We start from the raw sequence: 27975 nt of genomic DNA on the forward strand, positions 1-27975 counted from the left end.
GTTCAAACCAGTTTTAACTTATGGATCTGAGAGCTGGGTAAGAAGTAAAACACTTCTGACCCAGGATTCTCATATCTAGAGACGGCAGATATGAGCAGGATAAAATTAAATATCATATTGAAAAGAATAACATGTAAGAAAGTTTTAAAGTGAATAAAAGTTGAGCAGCTCTCAGATGTGAACTGTAGACTAACATACACAAAGATTATTGAAGAAAAAATGAAAGAGTTTGAGAACAGGAATCAAACCTTGGAGATTCAGTGGCAAGCTTTGAGGAAATCCCTGATTGATTCGGCTAGAGAGGCATGTGGTGAAGTTGTCTGCAAGGATAGAAAAATTAGAACTCTGTGGTGGACACAGGAACTTAAAGAGGCGGTGAAGGAAAAGAAGAAAGCATATCAAAAGTTCCTGGCAAATAAGTCAGCTTGTGCTCTTAGAGAATACAGAGACAAATGTAAGAAAGGTAAACAGTGTGTAAAACTAGCTAAACAAAAGAAATTGGAAGACTTTCTTAAAAACATAGAAAATAAATATCATGAAGCTGGCAAGATATTCTGGAGGTTGTTAAAGAAGCTCAGAAATGTAGGAAAGAGTGCTGTAAAAGGAATCAGAGATCATAAAGGTGACATGAAAACTGGTGAAAAGATATCCTTGAAGTACGGAGTAATTATTTTGAAAAATTGCTAAATGAAACCAGCAGTGATGACAGCACAGTAGTAAAACAAAACTAAACAGGCATGCAGTCAGGAATGCATATCCATACTTGAAGTAGAAAAAGCTTTCAAAAGCTTGAAATGTGGAAAGGCAGCAGGAGTAATGATGTTCGACAAGAAATGCTCAAGTATGGAAGTATAAAAGTCTTATAGTTGCGCCCTGCATAGTTCAGAAGACCTGGACAGAGGGACGAATTCAAGATGATTGGAGTAAAGCTCTCATAGTACCCATATATATAAAAAGGGGAATAAAACTGAATGTGAGAATTACAGAGATATTTCATTACTGAGTGTTTCTGGGAAGATATATGCAAGTATACTTGAGAAACAGTTGAGAAGTATTGTGGAAGAAAAGCTTGGTGAAAATCAAGCTGGATTCAGGCCAAATAGAGGCTGTCAGGATCAGATCTTCACTTTGCAGCAAATAGTTGAGAAATCATGGGAATAGAACAAAGATTTGTATTTAAGTTTTGTAGATCTGGAAAAGGCATATGACAAGGTGCCAAGAGTGAAGCTATTTGAAACGCTACAGTTATATGGTGTCAATGGGACATAATATCAAGCAATGCTTAGTTTTTATTTGAGTTGTAAGTCAGCAGTTAGAATTGAAGGAAGTCAGGAAGGTGGTTTAATGTTAAATCTGGTGTCAGACAAGGATGTACCTTATCCCCTCTGTTATTCATTATCTATATAGATCACATTATGAAGGAAAGTTGTATTAAACCTGATATCAAAATTGGAGATGTTACACAGCTGTTTGCTTAATGAGGATGATGTTACACTTCTAAATAAATCTGCTACAAGTCCGCAAGATTTCCTGGCTAAATTGAATAACTTTGTAATAGGTATGACATGAAGGTCAGCACTAAAAAGACAAAGACAATAAAAATAGGCAGAAACACTGAAAATATCAATTGCATTGTGAATAAATATAGAACCTATAGAACAAGTAAACAAGTAAAACATTTCAGCTAATCAGGCATGATTTTTAGTGAAGATGGTAAATTAAAGTGTCGTAGACGATAGAAATATAAGATCTGATAATGTTGGAGTCTTGACAAGTAACAGACTGATTTGGAGGAATATTGTAGATAGGAAGTTAGTAATGATGTAATTTTTTCATGTAGTACTGTCATATCCTGTACACCCCTTGAGGGTACATGGCAGAAATTTGATGATGATGATGAAAGAATAACACGTAAGAAAGTTTTAAAGCGAATAAATTTGAGCAGCTCTCAGATGTGAACTGTAGACTAAAATACAAAGATTATTGAAGAAAAAATGAAAGATCTTGAGAACAGGAATCAAACCTTGGAGATTCAGTGGCAAGCCTTGAAGAAAACCCTGATTGATTCAGAAAGAGAGGCATGTGGTGAGGTTATCTGTAAGGATAAAAAAATCAGCACTCCCTGGTGGACACAGGAAGTTAAAGAGGCAGTGAAGGAAAAGAAGAAAGCATATCAAAAGTTCCTGGCAAATAAGTTAGCTTGTGCTCTTAGAGAATACAGAGACAAATGTAAGAAAGCGAAACACTCTTTAAAACTAGCTAAACAAAAGTCATGGGAGAACTTTGGCAAGAACATAGAAAATAAATATCAAGAAAGTGGCAAAATATTTGGGAGGTTGTTGAAGAAGCTTAGAAATGGAGGAAAGAATACTGTAAAAGGAGTTAGAGATGATAAAGGTGACATGAAAACAGGAGAAAAGGATATCCTTGAAATATGGAGTAATTACTTCGAAAATTTGCTAAATGAAACAAGCAGTGATAGCACAGTGGTAAAACACACTCAACAGGCTTATAGTCAGGAATACATATCCATACCTGAAGTAGAAAAAGCCATCAAAGGCTTGAAATGTGGAAAGGCAGAAGGAATAGATGATATTCGACCAGAAATGCTGAAGTATGGTGGTATAAAATCTTGCAGTGGCTACACTGCATAGTTCAGAAAGACTGGACAGAGGGACGAATTCCCGATGATTGGAGTAGAGCTCTAATAGTACCCATATATAAAAGGGAAATAAAACTGAATGTGAGAATCACAGAGGTATTTCCCTACTGAGTGTTCCTGGCAAGATCTATGCAAGTATACTTGAGAAACGGTTGAGAAGAATTGTGGAAGAAAAGCTTGGTCAAGAACAAGCTGGATTCATGCCAAATAGAGTCTGTCAGGATCAGATCTTCACTTTATGACAAATAGTCGAGAAAGCATGGGAGTATAACAAAGATCTCTATTTAAGTTTTGTCGATCTGGAAAAGGCATATGACAAAGTTCCAAGAGAGAGAGAAACTATTCAATACTCTACAGTTATATGGTGTCAATGGGGCATTATATCAAGCAATACTTAGTCTTTATTTGAGTTGTAAGTCAGCAGTTAGAATTGAAGGAAGTACAGGGAGATGATTTAATGTTAAATGTGGTGTGTGACAAGGATATACATTATCCCCTCTGTTATTCATTATCTATATGGATCACATTAAGAAGGAAAGTGGTATTAAACATGATATCAGAATTGGAGATGTTAATGTCAGCTCTTTGCTTTATGCGGACCATGTTATACTTATAAATAAATCCGCTACAAGTTTGCAAGATTACCTGACTAAATTGAATAACTGTTGCAATAGATATGGTATGAAGGTCAGCAATAAAAAGACAAAGACAATGAAAATAGGTAGAATTGTTGAAAATGTCAACTGTGTTGTGAACAGGCAACCTGTGGAACAAGTAAAACATTTCAGCTACTTTGGCACGATTTTTAGTGAAGATGGTAAATTAAATATGGAAATAGACAACAGAATCAACAAAGCTGGTATGGTAGGAAGTCAATTGAATAAATTCATATGGAATAAGAGAGAAATTAGTCGAAACACTAAATTAGCTGTATACAAGACAGTTTTTCAAACCAGTTTTAACTTATGGATCTGAGAGCTGGGTCAGAAGTAAAATACTCCACCAAAGACTAGAGACCACAGATATGAGACATGAACAGATGGCATCAATGGCAACATCAACGAGGATATTAGGAAAGAACTTGACATTGTCAGCATCCAGGAATGCGTTAGCAGAGCTTATCTAAAAAGGGTGAGGAAAGATTAGCAAAACAAGTGTTCTCTGCCAGATTGGCAGGAAAACGACCCAGAGGAAGACCAAGATATAAGTGGATTGATATGTTACAATGTGCCTTAGACAATAGAAATATAAGAACTGATAATGATAGTATTGGAGTATTGACAAGTAACAGACTGATTTGGAGGAAAATTGTAGATAGGAAGTTAGTAATGATGTAAATTTTTAATGTAGTACTATCATATCCTGTACACCCCTTGAGGGTACATTCAGGAATTTGATGATGATGATGATGGTAAATTAAATATGGAAATAGACAACTGAATCAACAAAGCTCGTATGGTAAGAAGTCAAATGAATAAATCTATATGGAATAAGAGAGAAATTAATCGGAACACTAAATTAGCTATATAGAAGACGGTGTTCAAATCAATTTTAACTTATAGATCTGAGAGCTAGGTCAGAAGTAAAACACTTGACCAAAGACTACAGGCTGCATATATCAGTCCTGAGAAAGATTAGGGGCATGAACAGATGGCATCAATGGCAATATCATATTAAAAACATGGATAATAGGAAAGACTTTGATATTGTCAGCATCCAGGAATGCATTAGCAGAACTAATCTCTTGTTGTATTATCACTTAAACAGAATGGGCAGGAGAGATTAGCAAAACAAGTGTTCTCTGCCAGGTTGGCAGGAAAAAAACCCAGAGGAAGACCATATGGGTGATTGATACTGTAAAAAGTGCTCCCTAGAAGCTAGAAATATAAGATCTGATAATGTTGGCGTCTTGACTGATAAACAGATTGATTTGGAGGAAAATTGTAGATATTAAGTTAGTAATAATGTAAGCTTTTCATGTAGTACTATAATATCCTGTACACCCTTTTAGGGTACATATCAGGAATTTGATGATGATGATAAATGAGACTGTCAATATCTTCAGCAATGAAGGTGGTCTATTATTTTTGTGTATTTTACGAAATATAAAATTTTGTGTATTTTAAGAAATATAAATTCTTGGGGATGGAACAGAGTTTGGTAATAGTTTTTCTAATATTGTCTGATAATACAAAGTGACTGACTTAATTATATCATTTTCTTTTTAATGCCATTAGTTGGACTTATAGGTGTTCTTGCTGTAGACTGCTTGATTCATTTTTTGTTGGTAAGCTGTTTGGTTTAAAGTATTGTAAAAATTTCAGCTTTAGTAATCATGTTATCCTGATTTGCTTTTTAATGATCTGACAGTTGCTAATTTTGTTTTGATGATTGCTTTGGTATTATTTAAAATGTTAGAAGTTTTTAATTATATTTTATCATATTTTAGTAAGCAGAAATTTTATGCACCTTTCAATAGTATATAAAATCCAGTTTAACTTTTCCTAACACTACCACTATAGTACCAGAAATAATTAACAAATTGGATTTTATGATGGTGAACTTTTCTGATTATTTTTTATTAAGCAGCAAGTTCACTGAGGATATGGCCCGATATTTTAATCAGGTGACTGTTTGTTGTAGCAAGTTGTTCCTCTTATCACTTGTTTGCATGTTGGCTGCTCCTAGAATCATTAGCTGATGATGAGATATTCAAATACATTATTAACATCAGTCCTCCATGGAGTCAATAACGCATCATTGGAGATCCACACAAGATGTCACTGAATCATGCCTTAAATTCATTCTTGGTGTAGTGGAGAGGATGAGATGTATTTAGGAAGTAGAGTAGAGCGCTCTCCCATGATGAGTCTTTGGACTTCCTGGAGGTATCATGTAATAATAAGATTAATAAATACTTTCTTCTTCTTCTTTGGTGCATCAATCTGAAAATTGGTAAATATAGCAGCACATCACAACATTCTGTCTTGTGACTTCCTTTTTATCTCTTCATAACTCTTAGTGCCAGTTAGCATCATTATGTTATTTATATATGAAATTCTTGGTCTTTCTCATGGCCTCTTTCCTTCTACAGTCCCCTCCATTATTTCTGTAATCAGTCCCCCCATGCCTCAAATGGTGTCCAATTAGGCTTTTCCTTCTCTTATTAATGTGTTTCATTAATGACCGCTCTTCATGAACTATATTCAGAACTTCATTACTTTTCTTTTCTGTCCAACTAATTTTCATCATCTTTCTCCAGCACCAAAGTTCAAATGATCTCAAAATAAACTCCTCTGCTAATGACCTTCCTGTTTTTGGGATACTACTCCCCCATGTACAACCAGATGATATCTAATAACAGCCAATCGCCTATCTAACTCACTAGTCTCTTATCTAATCCAACCATTTCAATTTAGTTATAAGCATGTTGTGTGGCTATCTTTCAAAAGCCTCTGAAAAATTCAGGTATACCATTGTATACCTGATAAGGGAAATGTGACTTATCACTAGATAAGGGAAATGTGTATACATTTCCCTTATCTAGTGAATTTCTTACTTTGCTGTAGTAAGAAACCTCCCTTTAACAAATCCACACTGTTATTATCAACCCAATTCTGAATCCTAGCTATTAACCATCCCTCCAATACTTTGACAACCCCAGACACACACACACACTGGCCTATAATGTATAGCTTCAGTCTAATCTCTCCCCTCTAGCAAGTGGAACAATTTTATCCTCTATCCACTTTAGGACTTGCCTATTACAGTTGCAAATACAGTTGCTATTACTCATGTCTTACTACAAATAGAACAAATTCATTTGCACTCTAGTTTAAGAGGTATATTCATACTCTCAGAAATGAATCCATTTCCCCAGTGATGAATCTAGCCTCCACACAGAAATAAGTCCAAGAGAAAGAGAAGGGAGAAAAAAAAAATCCTTCAACCGCCATCTGAGACCAGCTAATTCATCTTAGAACAAAAAGCCTCTATAAAGAGGCTTTTTGTTCTAAGATGAAGAAATTTAAATAGCTCAAATAGAAATAGAGATCTAAATAGCTCAAATTCTACCTGAATTTGAGCTGTTTAGATCTCTTCAAATGAAAGGCAAATTTCAGATTTTTACACTACTACAGAGCCAATGACACCAAGAAATCATGATATAAATAATAATATTCAGAATGACAATATATTGTGCATGTGGACTTACCTCTTCATTCTGCTAATGAAATCCAAAAACTAACTTACAGTATCTTCAGTTCTATGATGACCATTTCCTATTGAAAATTAAAAACATTCCATTTTAATTATGCTACCCATGCTATCTATCAGATATCTGAAAAAAAAAAAATTACTACTTTTAAACAATACACAAAGAACTGATAAATATTAAAATATATACCTGAATGTTGTCTAAAAAATGTGGCATTTCTTCAACATTATCTACTTTTTTTATTCAAAGCTGAGAAACAGGTATAAAAATTATCCAAGAGATCATTTTTTACTTATATGAAACATTTCACACTTCAGATAATGTACTGCTATTATAGTTTTTAGTGCTGTACAAAGATAATTGCAAAAACTCCATGCTTTCTAATACTGACAACTGATTTTTGTTTGTTTGTATTATATAACTGAATGTAATTTTATATAATTTAGTTATTGAAACTTGTTCAGTTTCAAACTAGCTTAACATGCTTACTTTCTTTGTCACCTCCATTTCTTCCTAAATAGGAAGAAATGGAGGTGATAGAGGCCTTCCTTTTCACACTTTCTACACAAATTATTTTAGAAGAGAGGGTAATTCTAAATTGGAGATAGTACTTGGGACTAAATCTGTCAGAAACACTCCAACTGGTAAATAATCTTGCTGTGCCTGGAGGGAGTCCAAGTATAGCAACTTGCAAGGGACACTATCATAGGTCAGACTTGGTTCGACTGTGTGTGTGTGTATACATGTGGAAGTGATGACTATGTGTCCTTCATCCTACTGCATGCCTTTGCTCTATGCATTTCTGTAATATTTTACTCACTACCATGATATATGTATTCAAGATACCAAGTAATTTTATATAAACTTGGTTTTTAATCCTATTTCCCAAGTGAGCAAACAGACAAGTAAGTTAAGTTTGTGCCTGCATGAAGTGCAAGTCTGAGGCAACTCATGGTAAAGGTGTAGTATCACTACAGTTAAAAAAATCTTCCATAAAAACTACCCAAAAAATCTCAAAAAATATATAAAAATGTATCAAACACTGCAAAAAACAATAAAAATCTACCAAAAGAAAAAAAAAATCTAGATTGACTATCAACATCCATGTCTCACTCTCTCGATTCTAATATTATGCATGACATCTATAGACATCCAAACTTGGACTTGTGAATTTGTCAGGTCTAATATCTAATGCCAAAGGTTACTGGACCTAGAATCTCCTTTATATTATCTCCTTGGGCTCAAGATTTCCTTACCTCACCTTGTGCCTTTATTTGCTGCCTCACAGTGAGAAAATCTTCCTTAGTGATTTTGATGCCTACAATTCAGACTGGCTTCCCTTCTCCAACTTCACAACCAAGCTTGAAGAGAGGCCAAATTATTACTGTTTGCTGTTATCAACAATTTATGACACAAATGGTTTACCACACTACCCTACCAGAATTCTCCAAGTAATGAGGATTACTTGGAATTCTCGTAGGAACAAAGTTGCCAATGTGGAAGTGATGAACTGAGTCACATAAATTCAGATTCAAAAAATTCTCTAAACTATTTGGTTCTTTATTAGTTCATCACTTAACCATCTTGTGAGAAGATAACTATATAATCTATTTAAGTAGTAAATGAATGTCATCACTCATCACCTAGTGCAAGACCACCTCATCCCAGAGATTTCATGTGATTTGAAAAAAGAGTGTCACATTTAGTCTACAGGGTAAGTTCACAGATTATCTAACTTTTAACTCATCAATGGTATTCATTATGAATTTACTAAATTCATAATCAATACCACTGATTATGAATTTTGAAGGTAAATTCAGGTGTGATTTACAAAGAAATTAATAGTGGTCTAAATATTACAACAGTAGAGTATTTTATTCATGAGAAGTCTGCAAAACAGGAAGTTTTACTGGAACAAAAACATACCAGAAAGGTTACTCAACAAACATGATCTGCTAGTGCAGAAGTAAACTTTTTGTCAGGAATTACGGCAGAAGCAATTTAAGCTATGGTATGAGATAGTCGTATTACTCCTGTTAATGGCATGTGATCATTTGACCAGCTTTAAATGCTTTACAGGATAAAAAACTAATTTCCAAGAGGAACAGCCCATCCATTTTCAAATGATTAACTTGCCCATAACTGAAAAGTCCTTTTAACAGATATTCACATCACATACAGGATTCAAGATGCTTAATGGTTACAGAAGCACGCTGATGAGTCTCATTTCATATGTGAGAATACTCTAAAATAGCTTTATTACTATGAAGAACTTGTGTAATTTACATGAAAAAGAGAGAGAGAAAGATGGGAGAAGATAAATCACAAACTTGAAAATGAAAAAACTGGGAAAAGTGATGTCTTTGTAAAGTGTCATGTTTCACAACTGTTGCTAGTATATTTCAGCTCAACATGATTATGTTTAAAACAGGAAAAATTATTAAAGTAGCTAAACGTGGTGAGCAGTTAACTGTGACTAGCATACAGCAAACTGAAAATCACCATCGAGAATTTCCTGTCCACCGTTGTAAAAAAGTCTCCCATAAAATATTGCATTCAGTTCTTTTCTATGCAACTGAAGTCGAGCAATCTCTTTAATCTCGTCCTCCTATCTCTGTGGTCTTCCTGCAGCTCTCTTTCCACCTCTGGGATACCATTCGGATATCAACTTTTTTTTTTTTTTTTTTTTTTCAGCCAAACATAGAATACAATATATGATTGGCTTAAGTCTCAAATGTTAATGGTAGTAAAAAAATCAGACAGATGTAATCAAGAGCTTGCAATATGACCTGCCCATTGCCATTGGAATCTTTTAATTGCTCTGTTCCAATCACTTGGCCTAGTCTGAGCTCTGAACCAAGCATTGTACTTTCTATCTTCAATGGTAATACAAACAGTGATCTTTCCATTTTCCTCTACATAGTCCTCAGCTTGTCAGTCAATGCTTTAGTAAAAGTTCATGTTTCATTTCCATATGTCATGATCAGAAGTATACAACTATCAAACCATTTTCTTTTGGGATGTCTAGTTTGAGTACTTCAGGTATTTTTCAAAGACTACCTACAAACAAATTAAATTGCTTTTATAACTTCTTCCTCACAGCCTCAATTTACTGTGTTCTTGCACTCTAGTTAAACATATTTTTATTAACAAGGTGTCTTCATGGAGTCAGAAGACTCACTGCAGTAGATCCATTATCCCTAGCCATCACTCACACAATACCAATTATATATTTGGTTTAATCCTTCATTCAAGTGTAAGCAAACAAAGTTTGCACCTTAAGAATTTTCAGGACTAGGGCAACTCGTGGCAAAGGTGGAGTAAGTTCTGATCACTTGCCTTAGTATCACCCATAATGCAAAGCACATCTCCTTGCAGACATGTATAATGCTATGCATTAAGGAAAGGGCCGCCATCCATCCAGACCGATTTCGACCTTTATTGAGATGTGTTTAAGTAAAGACCTCTCTAAAAATTAGGTGATCCCTCAGACCACTCCCCCCCCTACAAGTGACCGAAGGACCGTCCAACTCAGTGTTGTTCCACTCAGGGACAGGCTCACCCCGTCACCAAGAAGAACTTCTCAGCACTGGCTCTACCCAGTGACAGGCTCACCCCACCACCAAACAGAGCCATAATCTCAGCAGTGGCCCCACTCAGAGACAGGCAAAAACCTATCCCAAGCAGAGCCTCTCATACCTCAAGGAAAGGGACCAATTCTGCACAAAAGCACATCAGTAGCAGCCAGACCCTGAGGTGGTAATACTAAAGTGGAAATAATGCATGTCATATCACCATATACCAGTTGCCAAAATGTGTCAACACCTTATTATTAAAATTCTCTGGATTAGAGATAGTTGATGGAAGTTTTTTCCACTTGGCTATGCTACCAATTATATACAGGAATACCTTGCATAGCATAGTTAATTGATTCCAAGAAGCATCCGCGCTATGCAAAATCACGTTGTTAGAGGTTTATTTATAAAGGTTTTCAATTTAATTTGTTTATTACAAAAATTTAGGATAATAAAAATGTTTAAAAATGAAAAAAAAAAAGCTTTATTTTTATTAACTAAATAACAAATAAAAATCCTTTTAAACAGATATAAAGGTTGTAGGAAACAAAACAAATATTGCTTCAATTTTAGAATACAGTAATTTACTTTTTACTAAAGTAGTCTTTTAGTGGTCATCGAACCATCCTTGTTTTCTTTCTCTCTTCAAATACTAGATCTCTAGCATTTGATGGCATTATTGAGACTTTGTCTCACTTTGTTGCTTCTTTCCAAATTCAGATCGGCATTTATGAGAAAGTCGGAAGCTTCACCGATTTTTCTCACAAAAGTTGAAAGGTCAGCAAAGGAAAATTCTTCAACCATGACATCAGTGGGTCATCTTCATCTTCTTCTGCTTCATAGGCTCGTTGTAGTTCCAACTCCAAAAGGGTTTCATCATCCAGATCTTTTGAATGAGAATCAATACATTCGTCACATTGTTACAATCTAAACTTGTAAAACCAAGATCTTTGCCCATCTGCACAATTTCTGTTGAGATTTCCTCTTTCAGTGTTGCAAAGGTAACAAAGTCCTTTGAACAATGCGGCAAGATATTATGCCATACGACGCTCATGTTGCTTTGAGTCACCTCTTGCCAAGATTCATTAATATTTTGAATGGCATCTTTTATGTTAAATTTCTTCCAAAATTCACTCAAAGTCCAAGAATCTTCTTCTGCTGCAGCTTTAATAGCTTGAGCAAAAGTTCGTCTTAAACAGTAAGACGAACTCTTGGCATTTTCATCTAAGTCGGTCAATAGAGTTGGATGGCCTGGCGCATTGTCTAATAAAAGCAAAATTTTGAAAGGAATATTCTTTTTACAATAGCTTTTAACTTCAGGGCAAAAACAAGTTTTAAACCGCTTCGAAAATTCAACGAGTCTCACCCACAATTTTTTATTCGAATGCCAATGAACAGGTAAATTGTTCTTTGTAACGCCCTTAAGAGCTCTTAGGTTTTCCACTCTGTACACTAACAGTGGCCTCAATTTTAAATCACCTGATGCATTACCTCCTAGTAAAAGTGTCAATCGATCTTTTGACACTTTATACCCAGCTTGTGTTTTTTCCTTCTCTGCTAGAAATGTGCTCGATGGCATCCTTTTCCAGAACAAGCCAGTCTCGTCAGCGTTAAAAATTTGATCATCTGTGTAGCCTTCCTTTTCAATAAGCTCCTTCAATTCATTGGGAAATAATTCTGCAGTTTTAGTGTCAGCACGTGTGCTTTCACCTTGGATTCTTACGTTATGGAGTCCCATACGCTTTTTGAAATTGTAGAACCACCCGCAACTTGCTATAAACGTTTCACTGGTTGTACTTCATTTTTTTGCTTTCATTTTCTTTTATTTTGTCATATAGACTTGTTGCTTTTGCCTGGATTATCATTTAACTCAAAGGAATCTTTTTCTGATTACAATCTTCAATCCAGATCATTAGAAGGCATTCCATATTTTCCATTGTAGAAGATCGATTTCTCGTGATCATTTTTGACATATAAGAAGCGGTGCTCCATGTTGTTTAATGTTTTCTTTGCTCTGAATAACTGTTTGTAGAGATGACTCATTCATTGAATTCTCACGTGCTATTTTAGTAAACGAAGCGCCATTCTCGTGACATTTTATAATTTCAAGTTTCTTCTCTAATGTCAATCACTTACATTTTTTTCTTACTCCAACAGTGTCTTCTTTGTTTTGTCTCTTTTCACTCATACTTAAATAATAAAAAAATATTAAATACTAATATTAACGTAAATAATAAAATGCTGCAGGGAAAGAAAGTGTCTACGTGAGAGCCAATCAAATAACTACTGCATAAACGTGGCTCTCGACTGTCACTTGCGGCGCCCGGGAGTTGCTGGTCAGTGTTGACAATGTTAGTGTAATAATGATAAGTGTAATGATAAAAACCGCATTAGACCAAAACCCGTGTTGTTCAAAACCGTGCTATACAAGGTATTCCTGTATTTGGTTTAATCCTTTATCCAAGTGTAAGCAAACAAAGTTTGCACCTGAAGTATTTTCAGGACTGCGGCAACTCATAGTAAAGCTGGAGTAAGTTCTGATCACTTGCCTTAGTATCTCCCGTAAACCTCAATAAAGGTCGAAACCAGTCTGGGTAGTGGCCCTTCCCTTAATGCATGGCATTATACATGTCCACAAGGAGATGTGCTTTACATTATGGGAGATACTAAGGCAAGTGATCAGAACTTACTCCACCTTTACCTTGAGTTGCCCCAGTCCTGAAAATACTTCAGGTGCAAACTTTGTTTGCTTACATTTGGATAAAGGATTAAATCAAATATATAACTGGTGGCATAGCCAAGTGAAAAAACTTCCATCAACTATCTCTAATCCAGAGAATATTAATAATAGGTTTGACACCTTTTGGCAAGTGATATATGGTGGTATGACTTCTGCATTACTTCCACCTTAGTATCATCACCTCTGGGTCTGGCTCCCACTCAATGTTCCCACTAATTTTTTGCTGTGAGTGTACGCAGAAATTTGCATGTGTGCAAAATTTGCCTTCTTTTGAAATGTGTGTGCACCCATACAAGTCACCATACTGATTATTTAAGCAAAAAAGTTAAAAGATTTTAGTTCACTCTTTACCTTCTGGTGTCAATGGGACGTCAGCCAGGTCACCCCAACTCCGCACCGTGTTCCCACATACGGCAGTAGCGTCCCCAATAAACAGTCGGAAATCACGATTCACAAGTCTTGGGCAGGACTCGATCCAGGGACTTCACACATGCGAGGCCAACACGAAACCGACTGTACTAGATGGGATTCTAAGTGTGTGTATATTACCATCACTAAGTAAGTTGTGTGACATCAATCACAGAGCTAACAAATATTTTATATGTATTTAATATTGATCTGATTAGAAGTAAAAAATAAAGTAAAAAAAAAAAAGATAACACTAGTGACTGATTGCCTTTAATTAAATTTTCTAACTTTGCAAATAACTCTAAACATACATAATAAAATATTCTCATTACTAATTCTCACCTTGTTAAACATTCATAATAAGTTCGTTACTAATTCTCATCTTATTTAGTTCTAGCTTCTATCTCTTTATTTTTTCTCTCTTCTGTCTTTGGCATTCACCCACTCTTTATACACACTATCTAAATTAATTGAATTTCCATATAAATGGGAACTTTTCACTCTCATTAGCATATCCAAATGACATTCTCCTAAACGGTTTCTAAGTTGGTTTTTTATTTTATTCATTAGACTAAAACCTCGCTCACAGTCTGCACTAGATGCAAGGAAGGTTCCTCCATCAACTTTGCCAAATCACAAAACTGCTCATTTTGAAGAGCAAATACAACCATTTGTGTAAAATTTGATATCATTTTGCATTTAATTTTCATCAAGAAAATCATGATATTTAAGACAAAGGACATTAACATGTTCACTACCAAATGAAAAATCGCAATGTGAAATAGAGGAGATATCAAACACTGACTATTCATGTATCTCATTCTCAGGGAATCTGTCCTCTAAATGTGCACATAAACAATTTATAAAATTTAACAGGGGCATAGGATCTACTAGTTCAGTCTCTTCTTGTTTAAGTAAAGCATTTACTTTGTCACTCCAGCAAGCATCACCTTTTAAATACTGATTCCTGATTTTGTTAATCTTCCCTCTGGCAAAATGATGACTGTCTAGTGGTGTAAGGTTACTCCTTTGTAAGATCTTGCACAGGGAAGCCATTTCTTCAAAAACATCACTTAAAACATTAACAGCTACTTTGAATGTCACATTAGTTAATTTATTGTGACAATAATTAACCATGGGATCATTTGATTTGTCTTTTTCAAAATATGTGATCAGTCCCTCAAGTTTCTTATTATTGCCTGTAATGCAAAATGTCTGGATAGCCACCGCACTTCATTGAGTGGTCTGACGACAATAGCTTCATTTTCAGATGCCTTGACAATTTCTTTAAATTAATGTCTTTTCACTGTGGAACGAGAAAAGAGTGTGTACACTGTTCTTATTAATGTATCAATATCTGATTCCACGTATCACAGATCCTCATGGTGAGCTACACAGTGTTGCTGGACAAGATGTGGAACTTCTAATTTAAGTTTTGCAGCGACACCATTAACTTTGCCCAGCATCACTGTGGCTCCATCAGAGATAAACATCACCATTTTTTGGAGATTAAGTTTCTTTTCTTGATAAAACTGTTTAATAGTTAACACAATGGAGTGGGCATCACATGCCTGCAACTGAATTATTCCACCAAAATATGTTTTATATTCATTACAATCTTTAGGTCTAAACTTAAAATAGAGAATGAAATATTTGTTAACAGTTATATCAGTGCTTTCATCAATGGTTAAGGTGTGGAAATTTGCAGATGCAATTTGCTCAAACATATCATTTTCAACAATTAAATTGATTGTTTCCAGAAATTCAAACGCATAATTTTTGCTTCGCCAGCTGTCTGGGAGTTGAACATACTTTTCCATGTGTTCATTAATATGTTGAACTGAAAGTAAAGAGTTATTCAACTTAACTAATATCATCATCATCATCATCATCATCATCAAATTCCTGCCATGTACGCTCAAAGGGTGTACAGGAGATGATAGTACTACATGAAAAAATTACATCATTATTAATTTCCTATCTACAATTTTCCTCCAAATCAGTCAGTTACTTGTCAAGACTCCAACATTATCAGATCTTATATTTCTATCATCTAAAGCACTTTGTACCGTATCAATCCACCTATATCTTGGTCTTCCTCTGGGTCGTTTTGCTGCCAACCTGGCAGAGAACACTTGTTTTGCTAATCTTTCCTCGCCCATTCTGTTTAAGTGGCCATAAAACCTGAGATTAGCTCTGCTAACGCATTCCTGGACGCTGACAATGTCAAGTTCTTTCCTAATATCCTCGTTTTTAATATGATATTGCCATTGATGCCATCTGTTCACACCTATAATCTTTCTCAGGACTCTCATATCTACGGTCTCTAGTCTTTGGTCAAGTGTTTTACTTCTGACCCAGCTCTCAGATCCATAAGTTAAAACTGGTTTGAACACTGTCTTGTATACAGCTAATTTAGTGTTCCGACTAATTTCTCTCATATTCCATATGAATTTATTCAATTGACTTCCCACCATACCAGCTTTGCTGATTCTGTTGTCTATTTCTATATTTAATTTACCATCTTCAGTAAAAATCGTGCCTAAATAGCTGAAATGTTTTACTTGTTCCACAGGTTCTCCATTCAAAACAGAGTGGACATTTTCAGTGATTCTGCCTATTTTCATTGTCCTTGTCTTTTTATTGCTGACCCTTCATACCATATCTATTACAACAGCTATTCAATTTAGTCAGAGAATCTTGCAGACTTGTAGCAGATTTATTTAGAAGTATAACATCATCCGCATAAAGCAAAGAGCTGACATTAATATCTCCAATTTTGATATTAGGTTTAATACCACTTTCCTTCATAATGTGATCCATATAGATAATGAATAACAGAGGGGATAATGTACATCCTTGTCTCACACCAGATTTAACATTAAACCATCTTCCTGTACTTGCTTCAATTCTAACTGCTGACTTACAACTCAAATAAAGACTAAGTATTGCTTGATATAATGCCCCACTGACCATATAACTGCAGCGTATTGAATAGCTTCTCTCTTGGCACCTTGTCATATGCCTTTTCCAGATCGACAAAACTTAAATACAGATCTTTGTTATATTCCCATGCTTTCTCGACTATTTGTCGTAAAGTGAAGATCTGATCCTGACAGCCTCTATTTGGCGTGAATCCAGCTTGTTCTTCACCAAGCTTTTCTTCCACAATTCTTCTCAACCGTTCCTCGAGTATACTTGCATAGATCTTGCCAGGAACACTCAGTAGGGAAATACCTCTGTAATTCTCACATGCAGTTTTATTTCCCTTTTTATATATGGGTACCATGAGAGCTCTACTCCAATCATCAGGAATTCGTCCCTCTGTCCAGGCTTTCTGAACTATGCAGTGCAGCCACTGTAAGACTCTTATACCACCATACTTCAGCATTTCTGGTCGAATATCATCTACTCCTGCTGCCTTTCCACATTTCAAGCCTTTGATGGCTTTTTCTACTTCTAGTATGGATATGTATTCCTGGCTGCATGCCTGGTCAGTGTTTTTTACCACTGTGCTGTCATCACTGCTTGTTTCATTTAGCAGTTTTTCAAAGTAATTACTCCATACTTCAAGGATATCTTTTTCTCCCGTTTTCATGTCACCTTTATCATCTCTAATTCATTTTACAGCACTCTTTCCTCCATTCTTAAGCTTCTTCAACAACCTCCAGGATATTTTGCCACCTTCTTGATATTTATTTTCTATATTCTTGCCAAAGTCCTGCCATGACTTTTGTTTAGCTAGTTTTACAAAGTGTTTAGCATTCTTGCATTTGTCTATATATTCTCTAAGAGCACAAGCTGACTTATTTGACAGGAACTTTTGGTATGCTTTCTTCTTTTCCTTCACTGCCTCTTTAACTTCCTGTGTCCACCAGGGAGTGCTGATTTTTTTATCCTTACAGATAACCTCACCACATGCCTCTCTGGCAGAATCAATCAACGTTTTCTTCAGAGTTTGCCGCTGAATCTCCAAGGTTTGATTCCTGTTCTCGACAGGAACTTTTGGTATGCTTCCTTCTTTTCCTTCACTGCCTCTTTAACTTCCTGTGTCCACCAGGGAGTGCTGATTTTTTTATCCGTACAGATAACCTCACCACATGCCTCTCTGGCAGAATCAATCAATGTTTTCTTCAGAGTTTGCCACTGAATCTCCAAGGTTTGATTCCTGTTCTCAAACTCTTTCATTTTTTCTTCAATAATCTTTGTGTATTTTAGCCTACAGTTCACATCTGAGAGCTGCTCAACTTTTATTCGCTTTAAAACTTTCTTACATGTTATTCTTTTCAATATGAAATTCAATTTTATCCTGCTCAAGACTAAATAGCGATCACTTCCAATTTCAAATCCTCTGTACACTCTGGTGTCCTGCACCAGGGAGAAAACATCACTATCAACAATAACATAGTCAATGAGACTTTTCTTATTCCTAGCCTCTACTCTCCATGTGAATTTGTGCACATTTTTATGTTGCAACATGGTGTTAGTAATAACCAGTCCATGTCCTGAGCAGAAATCCAACAGATATTTGCCATTATTATTAGCTTTGCTCTTTTCTCCAAATTTTCCCAAAATATTTTTGTATGTCTCACAATCATTTCCTACTCTGCTATTTAGATCCCCAACAAGGACCAACTTTTCATTTTTCATTGTGTCAGTTGCCTTTTCTAAAGCCTCAAAAAATTCCTCCACTTCTACCTTAGTAGAACCTTCTGTGGGACCATAGGCACAAATAAGTCTCATTGTCCAGTTCCCCATTCTCATATTTGCCCACATTACTCTACTTGAGACTGACTGTCATTCAAAAAGATTAGCCTCGTATTTTGTGTTGAATACTATGGCTACTCCTTTTCCTTGATTGTCATTGCCTGAATATAACATTTTGTATTTATTGCTCAGAAAGATCTCACCAGTTTTGGTCTTTTTTGTTTCAGTCACCCCTATTATGTCGATCTGGTACTTATCTAATTCCTCAGCTAGCTCCATTTCTTATTCAGGCTTCTTACGTTGATAGTACCGATATTTAACTCTGGTGATGTTGAGTTAAGGTTTATTTTCAGATATGTTCCAGTAGCTGACTTTTCGCTGTTCACCCTGGTTCCCTGGCGAAAACAATGGGGGCCTTGTTTAACCGGGCGACGCCCCAGCTGGCATGAAATTTTCTCATGTTGTACCATCATTCTATATTTTGGTTTAACCAATAAGAATACAATTTGGTCGGCTAAATCCCAAATTGCCAGCCCATCCTCGTCCGTTCAGTATCTAGTAGATACCCAACAGGGTGCACCACGATAAGGTGAGGATTGGACATTAGGTCAGAAGCCCTGGTCGGTTCTCTGCATTCCTTTAAAGGCTATGTGGAGGTCTCCTCTCAGTTATACAGCTTTGACCCTTAAAGACACTGTCAATAAGAACTTTAATCTGCTCTGGGTTTGATCGTTTTTCTCTCTCAGTCATCTGAATTTGCACGTAGCATATGCAGTACTCCTGTAGCTGGCAATGAACAATTTTGTTGCCTAAGTTTGTGTACACCATCCAGATGTATTTTACTTCTCAAATGGCGTTTCAAAAAGTCCGACTTTCAAGTGACATCAAACTTCTTCCCATTAGGAAAATCCCCAGCAACCTTTGTATCACGACAATAAATACAAACACCAATTGTAGCATCATACATAAATATTTCACGCAGCTGAATGTTTATCAACTCATGAGCTTTTGGCATAGCAGTTTTCACTATTTCATCCAACCATTCACTTTTAAAGCAGCTAGCAGTTCGTTTTCGCTTCACACCTTTTGTTTCCTTTGAATTTGACATGGTGCATCAGTTTTTTGCAATTTTGTTATTTGAAGAATGTTTTTTATTGTTTTTATAAATTTACAAATGTACACTATTCACTGAATAACTTGGCAAGGCAAAAGCTGAACCAACACTAAACATTGCTGAGGGCAACACAAGAGCTAAAAGATATGCCTAGAGGCTAGATTTAATTAACCTAGTTGTATCTCAATGCGTGTACATGAATGTTATTATTTAGTCTACTATTTTAAAATTCCTTTTAAAAATTAGAGAATTTTGAAATGCTGCAATATTTTTAATTGTACCCTAATTTAAGTTTTTAAAAGTATTTAATTATTTTTATTAAAATTATGAAACCATTGTTTTAATTCGTCATGATCTTGAAATAATTTGATCAGTCAATCACGTTTGGGAATTTTCCATGAGTCAGGTCTGAGATGTAAACAAACCACACGCATTTCTATATGCTACTTAAAAATTACACATTTAAGCCACACCCCCTTTCACTTTGGCATCAAATCACTAGCCTCAAATAGGGTTACTGTTAATAATTTGCAAGTTTTGTGCAATTTTGAGAATGTAATAAAAAATGAGAGGTTATAGGCTTGAGCGTTGCCAGGGTACCGTATTTTTTAAAGAATTTATAGGTTAATGTTTAGGTGGAACTTCTTTAATTAATAAATTTTAATTTCATCTTGAAAATTCATCTTCCCAGATGAGTCTTTGACTCCATGAGGTCTTGTTTAATAATAATAATAAATCTAGTGTGTGCATATTTTTTGATTTGCGCACTAGTTGAAAAACGTGTGCACGTGCACATAGCTTAGAGAGGGAACATTGTTCCCACTGATGTGCTTTTGCACAGAAGTTGTTGCTTTCCCTGGGAGGGGAGAGGAAGATATGAGCTTTGCTCTCTTAGGTTTCTTCCGAATCGAGTTCTCAGTGAGGGGAGCTTGGTTTTCGGGGGACTTGCCCTGAGAGAGTATTTTGAGTTTCTGGGGAAGGTGTTTTCTGGCATGGCCCATGAGGGGCCTTTTCGGTGGATGCTTTTCCCTGGAATATGAGTAGTGCAGTTCAATGGTGGGGTGAGCCTGTCGCTGATTGGAGCCAATGCTGAGTTAGACAATCTCTCAGGCACTTGTAGGGAGTGATCTAAGGGATCGCCTAATTTTTAGATACTGCTTTACTTATGTATTGCACAGAAGTGGTCCCTTTCCTTGAGGTATGAGATGCTTTGCTTGAGGTAAATTTCTGCCTGTCTCTGAATGGGACCACTGCTGAGATTATGGCTCTGTCTGGTGGTGGTGGGAGTGAGCCTGTCACTGGGTAGAGCCAATGCTGAGAAGTTCATCTCGGTGACGGGATGAGCCTGTCACTGAGTGGAACAATACTGAGTTCGACAGTCCTTCGGTCACTCGTAGGGAGTGGTCTGGGGAACTGCCTAATTTTTAGAGAGGTCTTTACTTAAACAGCACCTCAATATCACCACTACTGGGTCTGGCTCTCACTGATGAGACTTCAATAAAGGTCGAAACCAGTCAGGGTAGTGGCCCTTCCCTTAATGCTCTAGCATTATACATGTCTGCAAGGAGATGTGCTTTGCATTATAGAAGATACTAGAGATACTAAACTAAATATATAATAGGTAGCATAGCCAAGTTAAAAAAAAATTCTATCAATTCACATGATACCTATCACCAGGGCCGCGGAGAGGGGGGTGACATCTGAGACTTTTGTCACGGGCCCGGCATCGAAAAGGGCCCGACCGTCTGGCCCCAACGTGTCACATAACTATGTTTATAATGCATAGTTTTAATTCTAGTAATAATACAACAATGATAAAGGATAATGGCATATCGAGAATGATACTGTGTTTTGTTTTAGACAGCTACGCACTTTAGCTTGCTGTGAGTGTCCGGAAGACACTGATTCTCTCGGAGCGGATCACTGTAGTTATAGCGGGTGATGACGTCAATAGGTGTTCATGCAAGGTTGTTGCAGTCATCTGCTCTAGCACTAGCTAGTAATTGCATTCACAGTAATGTTCCCTGCCAGAACGTTTCGTTCTTGTTAGTATTTTGATAGACGAAGGTTTTTTGATTGTTTGTAAAGTGTGCAACTGTATAGTGTAGGCCATGTGCTAAAAAACAAAAGTAAATATTCTTATTAATTTGATTTTTTAATTATTAAAATTATATTTTTAATAAAAAAAATTAGACCAACAGAAATGTTTTCAGTATCAATTCCCTTTTTTGAAGCCTACAGACCTTTAATCTATTCTTACAAGAAGTGTTCCACATATCTATCACAAAATCTGTCACATGCCTCTGAGTTCTCTCTCTCTCCACAACTTCATTCCCATGAGTCCAGATCTGTGTGCAGTATCCTCTGGTATCATCACAGTACCCTTATCCTCTTGCTCATGACTTCCAGGGATAGCCCCTTGTCCTTGCTCCTTCCCCATTCCATAATGAAAGAACTTCCCCAGTGTCAGTCCTGTAACTACCTCTCAACAGTTTAAAAGTGTCAATCATATCACCTCTTGAAATGTGGAAAGGCAGCAGGAGTAGATGATATTCGACCAGAAATGCTGAAGTATGGTGGTATAAGAGTCTTACAGTGGCTGCATTGCATAGTTCAGAAAGCCTGGACAGAGGGACGAATTCCCGATGATTGGAATAGAGCTCTCATAGTACCCATATATAAAAAGAGAAATAAAACTGAATGTGAGAATTACAGAGGTATTTCCCTACTGAGTGTTCCTGGCAAGATCTATGCAAGCATACCTTGAGAAACGGTTGAGAAGAAATGTGGAAGAAAAGCTGGGTGAAGAACAAGCTGGATTTAGACCAAATAGAGGCTGTCAGGATCAAATCTTCACTTTACAACAAATAGTCGAGAAAGCATGAGAATATAACAGAGATCTGTATTTAAGTTTTGTCGATTTGGAAAAGGCATATGACAAGGTGCCAAGAAAGAAGTTATTCAATACACTACAGTTATATGGTGTCAATGGGGCATTATATCAACCATACTTAGTCTTTATTTGAGTTGTAAGTCAGCAGTTAGAATTGAAGGATGTACAGGAAGATGGTTTAATGTTAAATCAGTGTGAGACAAGGATGTACATTAACCCTCTGTTATTCATTATCTATATGGATCACATTATGAAGGAAAGTGGTATTAAACATGATATCAAAATTGGATGTACATTAAACATGATATCAAAATTGGAGATGTTAATGTCTGCTCTTTGCTTGATGCGGATGATGTTATACTTCTAAATAAATCCGCTACAAGTCTGCAAGATTCTCTCACTAAATTGAATAACTGTTGTAATAGATATGGTATGAAGGTCAGCATTAAAAAGACAAAGACAATGAAAATAGGCAGAATCATTGAAAATGTCAACTGTGTTGTGAATGGAGAACCTGTGGAACAAGTAAAACATTTCAGCTACTTAGGCACGCTTTTTAGTGAAGATGGTAAATTAAATATAGAAATAGACAACAGAATCAACAAAGCCGGTATGGTGGGAAGTCAATTGAATAAATTCATATGGAATAAGAGAGAAATTAGTCAAAACACTAAATTAGCTGTATACAAGACAGTGTTCAAACCAGTTTAACTTATGGATCTGAGAGTTGGGTCAGAAGTAAAACACTTGACCAAAGACTACAGACTGCAGATATGAGAGTCCTGAGAAAGATTATAGGTGTGAACAGATGGCATAAATGTTAGGAAAGAACTTGACATTGTCAGCATCCAGGAATGCACTAGCAGAGCTAATCTCAGGTGGTATGGTCACTTAAACAGAATGGGCGAAGAAAGATTAGCAAAACAAGTGTTCTCTGCTAGGTTGGCAGCAAAACGACCGAGAGGAAGACCAAGATATAGGTGGATTGATATGGTACAAAGTGCCTAAGACGACAGAAATATAAGATCTGATAATGTTGAAGTCTTGACAAGTAACAGACTGATTTGGAGGAAAATTGTAGATAGGAAGTTAGTAATGATGTAATTTTTTTCATGTAGTACTATCATATCCTGTACACTCCTTGAGGGTACATGGCAGGAATTTGATGATGATGATCATATCACCTCTCCTTTTATCTACTGAACTCTGCAGTTCACATTCCCTCAGCCTAACCTCATAACTAAAATTGTACAGTCCTAATACCATTTTTGTTATCTGCATCTGCACTCTTTCCAAGGTTAATTTAACCCCTTCAAATCCTACAGAACAAATTTGAGCATAACAGTCTAGGTGTACCTCTGATCAGGGTTTTATACAATAGAATGACAACTTTCTTTATCTCTGCAGGGTCAGCGTCCTTCTTAGCACTAAAACAATCCTCTGAGTTAGTTTCACTGCCTTTGCACTGAATTGAACTGATGCCCCCCCCCATTCATTTGTCCATCTGTCCAGTTTATTCAAATCCTCTTAAAGGGCTACATCTGCACTATTACCAATAAGCCTTCCCAGCTTCACATCACCTGCAATCCATAGACAATACCACTGATATAAAAATTAAACAATACAGCTCCAAGCCCTATGGGACCCCAACTTGTAACATTCTGCTTCCTTGATATTGCTGTCTCTCTCTCTCTCTCTCATACACAATTCTCTGATACCTATCAGACAACCAATCTCCAATCCAATTCAATAACCTGACATCCAAATCCCCATTTACTGAAACTTAAGTAGCAGCTTATCATGTGGCACCCTGTCAAATGCCTTTTTAAAATAAAAAAAACATAATATGCCTTGCCCTCATCAGTTGCTTGTCACTTTATTATAAAAGGCATTCAGATTACCAAAACAAGAGCATCCCTTAATCCCAAAGTCTGACTCTCGTAGAAACATTATCCTCTTTGCCCAACACTATAAAATGACTCTTCACTAATTTCTCCAAAATCTTAACTACTACTGTTGAAATACAAACTGGTCTATAGCTTGACACCACCCTTATGAAATGGTACTATCTTACCATCCTTCCCTTGGGTACCTTTCCCTATGAACAGACAAAAAGCCTTAGTTTTACTTAGGTATATACCCCCTGCTTTTAAAATTTTCTATTGGTATCTCATCTTCATCTGATGTCCTTCCATTTGGAGTATTATATTTTTACATTCATGTTGGTGTTTTAGGAGTATTATAATTTGCCACAGAATTTTCCTATTCTTCATATGGTTCAATTAATTTATTCTGTCCTATGGTGAACTCTCAGATTCTGATTTTCCTTGTTCTGAAGATTCTAATTCTTTGTATTGCTCTTTTCCTTATTGTTTCACATAGATCAAATAATTCTATTCATGTTGTTTAGATCTCTTTTCATTCCTATTCTCTTTCCAAGAAGGTTAGGGTTTCCTTTGGAAAATTTTGTTTCATCCTTCCTTCAGCTAATTCACCCAATATCTTTCTCTCACTGGTGTGATTGGTAGGATATGTTATTATTTGATATAAAAAAGATCTTTATTTCCAGACTTGTTAAATTAATAGAAAGCCTGTTACTCATAATCAGTTTCTGTCTTTCCTATGTTTTTACTAATAACAATTTTTGATCTAACTAATCTATGGTCACCACCTGTACTGAAACTATTTACTCTGTCTTGGACTATATTACCTGTTGGTTAAAATAGTGTATTCCACTGAACATCTTTATATTTGTACTAATCCATGTCTCCATTTATGATTCCTCCTTTTATTTTATTTACTAGTATTTTTATTTATTTGTTTATTTTTATTTTTTTTATTTTTTGAGAAGGTATTCATTATCAGATTATGCTAGAAAATTAGCTAAGCAAGCTAAATTAAATCCAAAAGAGTTTACTTATTTTATTTACTTATTATTTTATATATTGCTATGTAGCAAGTTAGAAAAGAGTGATTATTGGGAAAAAAAAAAAAAAAATTAATCACTGCCAATGGGTAGGAAAGGGATAAAAGAAACAGTTCAATGACTAAGTGTTTACTTAGCAAGAATGTATCATCCAGGTGGAGATTCAGAAGTTGATGTGACAGAGCACTAATGTGAAATGAGGTAGATAAACTGGAGGTACTCAGTATACTGAAAAATATTGATGTGAATATTTTTCACATTAATATTTTTCAGTATGAGTCCCATCCAGCAATGGGACTGGATGATGTGTTGGCCCATGTGCTGCATCAATGTATAGCAGAATTGGCAGTACCACTGATGAAGTTGTTTAATCTGTCTCAGCTCTGGGCAAGGTTCATGGAGTGGAAAGAGAGTAAGGTAGTTCATTACATAAAGGTGGCTCCAACACAGAAGTAGCAAATTACAAACCAATGAATCTTAGGAGTGGTGGATAAAATACTGCAGCATGGCTTTGTAAATAGCAGGTTCTGCCTTAGTAACTTACTTACATTTTATAGTAGTGACATCTGATAAGGAAATGGCTACATTATGATACTGCTGGCCTTGGCAAAGGCAACATGAAAGAAGACCACATGGACATCTATTACATAAGTTGTAGCAAATGGGAATGGATATGAAGGTGGTGGTGGTGGCGGCATGGATAAGAAATAGCCGACAGAGAAACACCAGGGTGTGGTATATGGTGGATAGGAATCCAGGAGAATGAGACTAACTACTGGAGTACTCAGGGTTCTGTACTAAGGCCACTAATCTTTAATTTGTATATTAATAATATAGAATTATTAATGATATCGCATCATTCCCGATGATGCAAAACTGGAAAGGACAACAGTTGATAAAGGTGAGGCAGACATACAGTAGGATGATTTAAATAAACTGACAGTGTGAACTAATGGTGATATTTGTCAATTTAATGTTGCAAAATATAAAGCTATGCACTTAGGGATGAAAATATTACATATTGTATATTATGCTGATGGTACAGAATTGCAGAAAATTGATGCCAGGGATTCAGGGTGATAGTAGTCAGAGAGTTGAAGTTCAAAGGGCATATTTCAAAAGTTGACAAAATACTTCTAAGGATTACTTGATTGCTGAAGAACAGGTTGACATGTTAAGCGAGGGTGTCCCTCCTTATAAGGTTATGATATGGAAACTTGACTACTATGCACATATTTGGTCACCTGTGTTTGGATGAGGAAATAATGAAATGGATTCAGGAACAAGTGACCAAGCTGATGATAGAGCTGTGAAATGGTCCATATTAGAGATTGGCATACGAATGCGTGCAGATATGATAGAAACTTGTAAGTTAGTAAAGGAATGTTACTATTACTATAATATTAACACTCAAGAAATTTTTCAATACATAACAAATAAAAGGAGAAGCAAGAGCAGCCTTACAAGTTGGCCATAGTAGATTTTTTTGCTGCAGAGTGATGAATGTGTGGAATGGATTGCCAGAAGTGGTTGCGAAGGAGATATGACAGGTATTGTGTGCATGAAGGTTAGTATAAGTCTCCCGCCATCAGTCTTACTGCTTTCAGAAAATGTATTAACTCTTTCATTGTCCATTTTTTTCCGCCTGCTGCTAGATATGCAATGCAAATTGAAAATACGGGCATGAACTTATCATCGTGTAACTTAAAATAACACGAAATCTATATTACGTTACCATATTGCACAGTGTACCCCATATGACGCAAACGGGTACCGACCGTAACTGCCACCGGGATACTTTAAATTTGTTCATCTTCTTAATCCAACAATGATATAATCGAAACCAGAATTATGAATACAAGTTCCCATAAACAAAAGTACCAAAACATTCTTTTCCACAACTGAGCCTAGCACAGCATCAAAAATTCATTCCAAATCACCCTAGCGTCTAATAAAGTAACTATATTAACGACATAGATGTTTCCCTACTTTTCAACAATCGTCTAAAAGTAGTAAACTTAAATAAACATATAAATCCTCCAACGTCTTTTCATTCTCCAAAGGAAAAGCCGCCCTTCTTGTACTCATAAGAAAGTCCAATAGATCTGAACCTGTCGCGTTACCAAAAACTTTCTCGCCAATGATAACGATACTCAAAAGCACAACGCATATGGAGTTCGTGTCAACTGGCACTACGGATATCCTGCCGTCAAGAATAAAGAGAAAGAGAGGGCATTACAGACTTTTCAATTAGAGATAATTGTACTGGGATAATATAACAATAAAGTGGCATAATGATTAATGAATATGTAAGTTAATTATAAAAATAAGTCCCTTTCCAGTGAAGAGATCGCAGTTCAACCTGTCCACATTCCTACTATCGATTGCTTAGAATACAGAAAATAAGGAATAGATAATGTTGTCCTAATAGCATGGCTGCCTTTGTAATAATATACAATATTTAAAATATTGAGCAAAATAAACTATAACTCAGGTTTAATTAAAGCATGATAAATTTTAGAGTAATTAAACTACAAACTCAACATCACCACAGTTCCAGATCAGTACTATCAATATAAAAAGCCTGAATGGCAATGAAATGGAGCTAGCTGAAGAATTGAATGCCTACCAGATCCACATAATAGGGATGACTGAAACAAAAAAGACAAAAACTGATGAGATATTTCTGAACAATAAATACGAAATGTTATACTTAGGCAATGATAATCGTGGA

The 27975-nt window shown here is 35.9% G+C and overlaps 1 protein-coding gene across 3 annotated transcripts in view; it reads right to left on the reverse strand.

The window, feature by feature from the left end:
* Positions 1-27369, reverse strand: part of Rev1 (Rev1 DNA directed polymerase) — a 293568-nt gene extending 266199 nt beyond the window's left edge. Inside the window, exons 1-3 of one of the 3 annotated variants that reach the window (XM_090391459.1) lie at positions 26977-27369; positions 7068-7127; positions 6876-6942 (exon numbers count right to left, since the gene is read on the reverse strand). In XM_090391459.1, the coding sequence (XP_090247585.1) occupies positions 6876-6883 (8 nt within the window). In that variant the 5' untranslated portion in view covers positions 6884-6942; positions 7068-7127; positions 26977-27369. Of the gene's footprint in view, positions 1-6875; positions 6943-7067; positions 7128-13544; positions 13724-26976 lie in introns of all 3 variants that reach the window. The other 2 variants (XM_090391458.1, XM_090391456.1) reach the window with 2 other exon arrangements.
* Between the last annotated feature and the right edge of the window lie 606 nt (positions 27370-27975).

The sequence above is a fragment of the Typopeltis vanoorti genome, chromosome 4 (assembly GCF_054136105.1).
Source record: "Typopeltis vanoorti isolate ZY-2024b chromosome 4, IOZ_Tvanoo_1.0, whole genome shotgun sequence".
NCBI classification, from domain to species: Eukaryota; Metazoa; Arthropoda; class Arachnida; order Uropygi; family Thelyphonidae; genus Typopeltis; species Typopeltis vanoorti.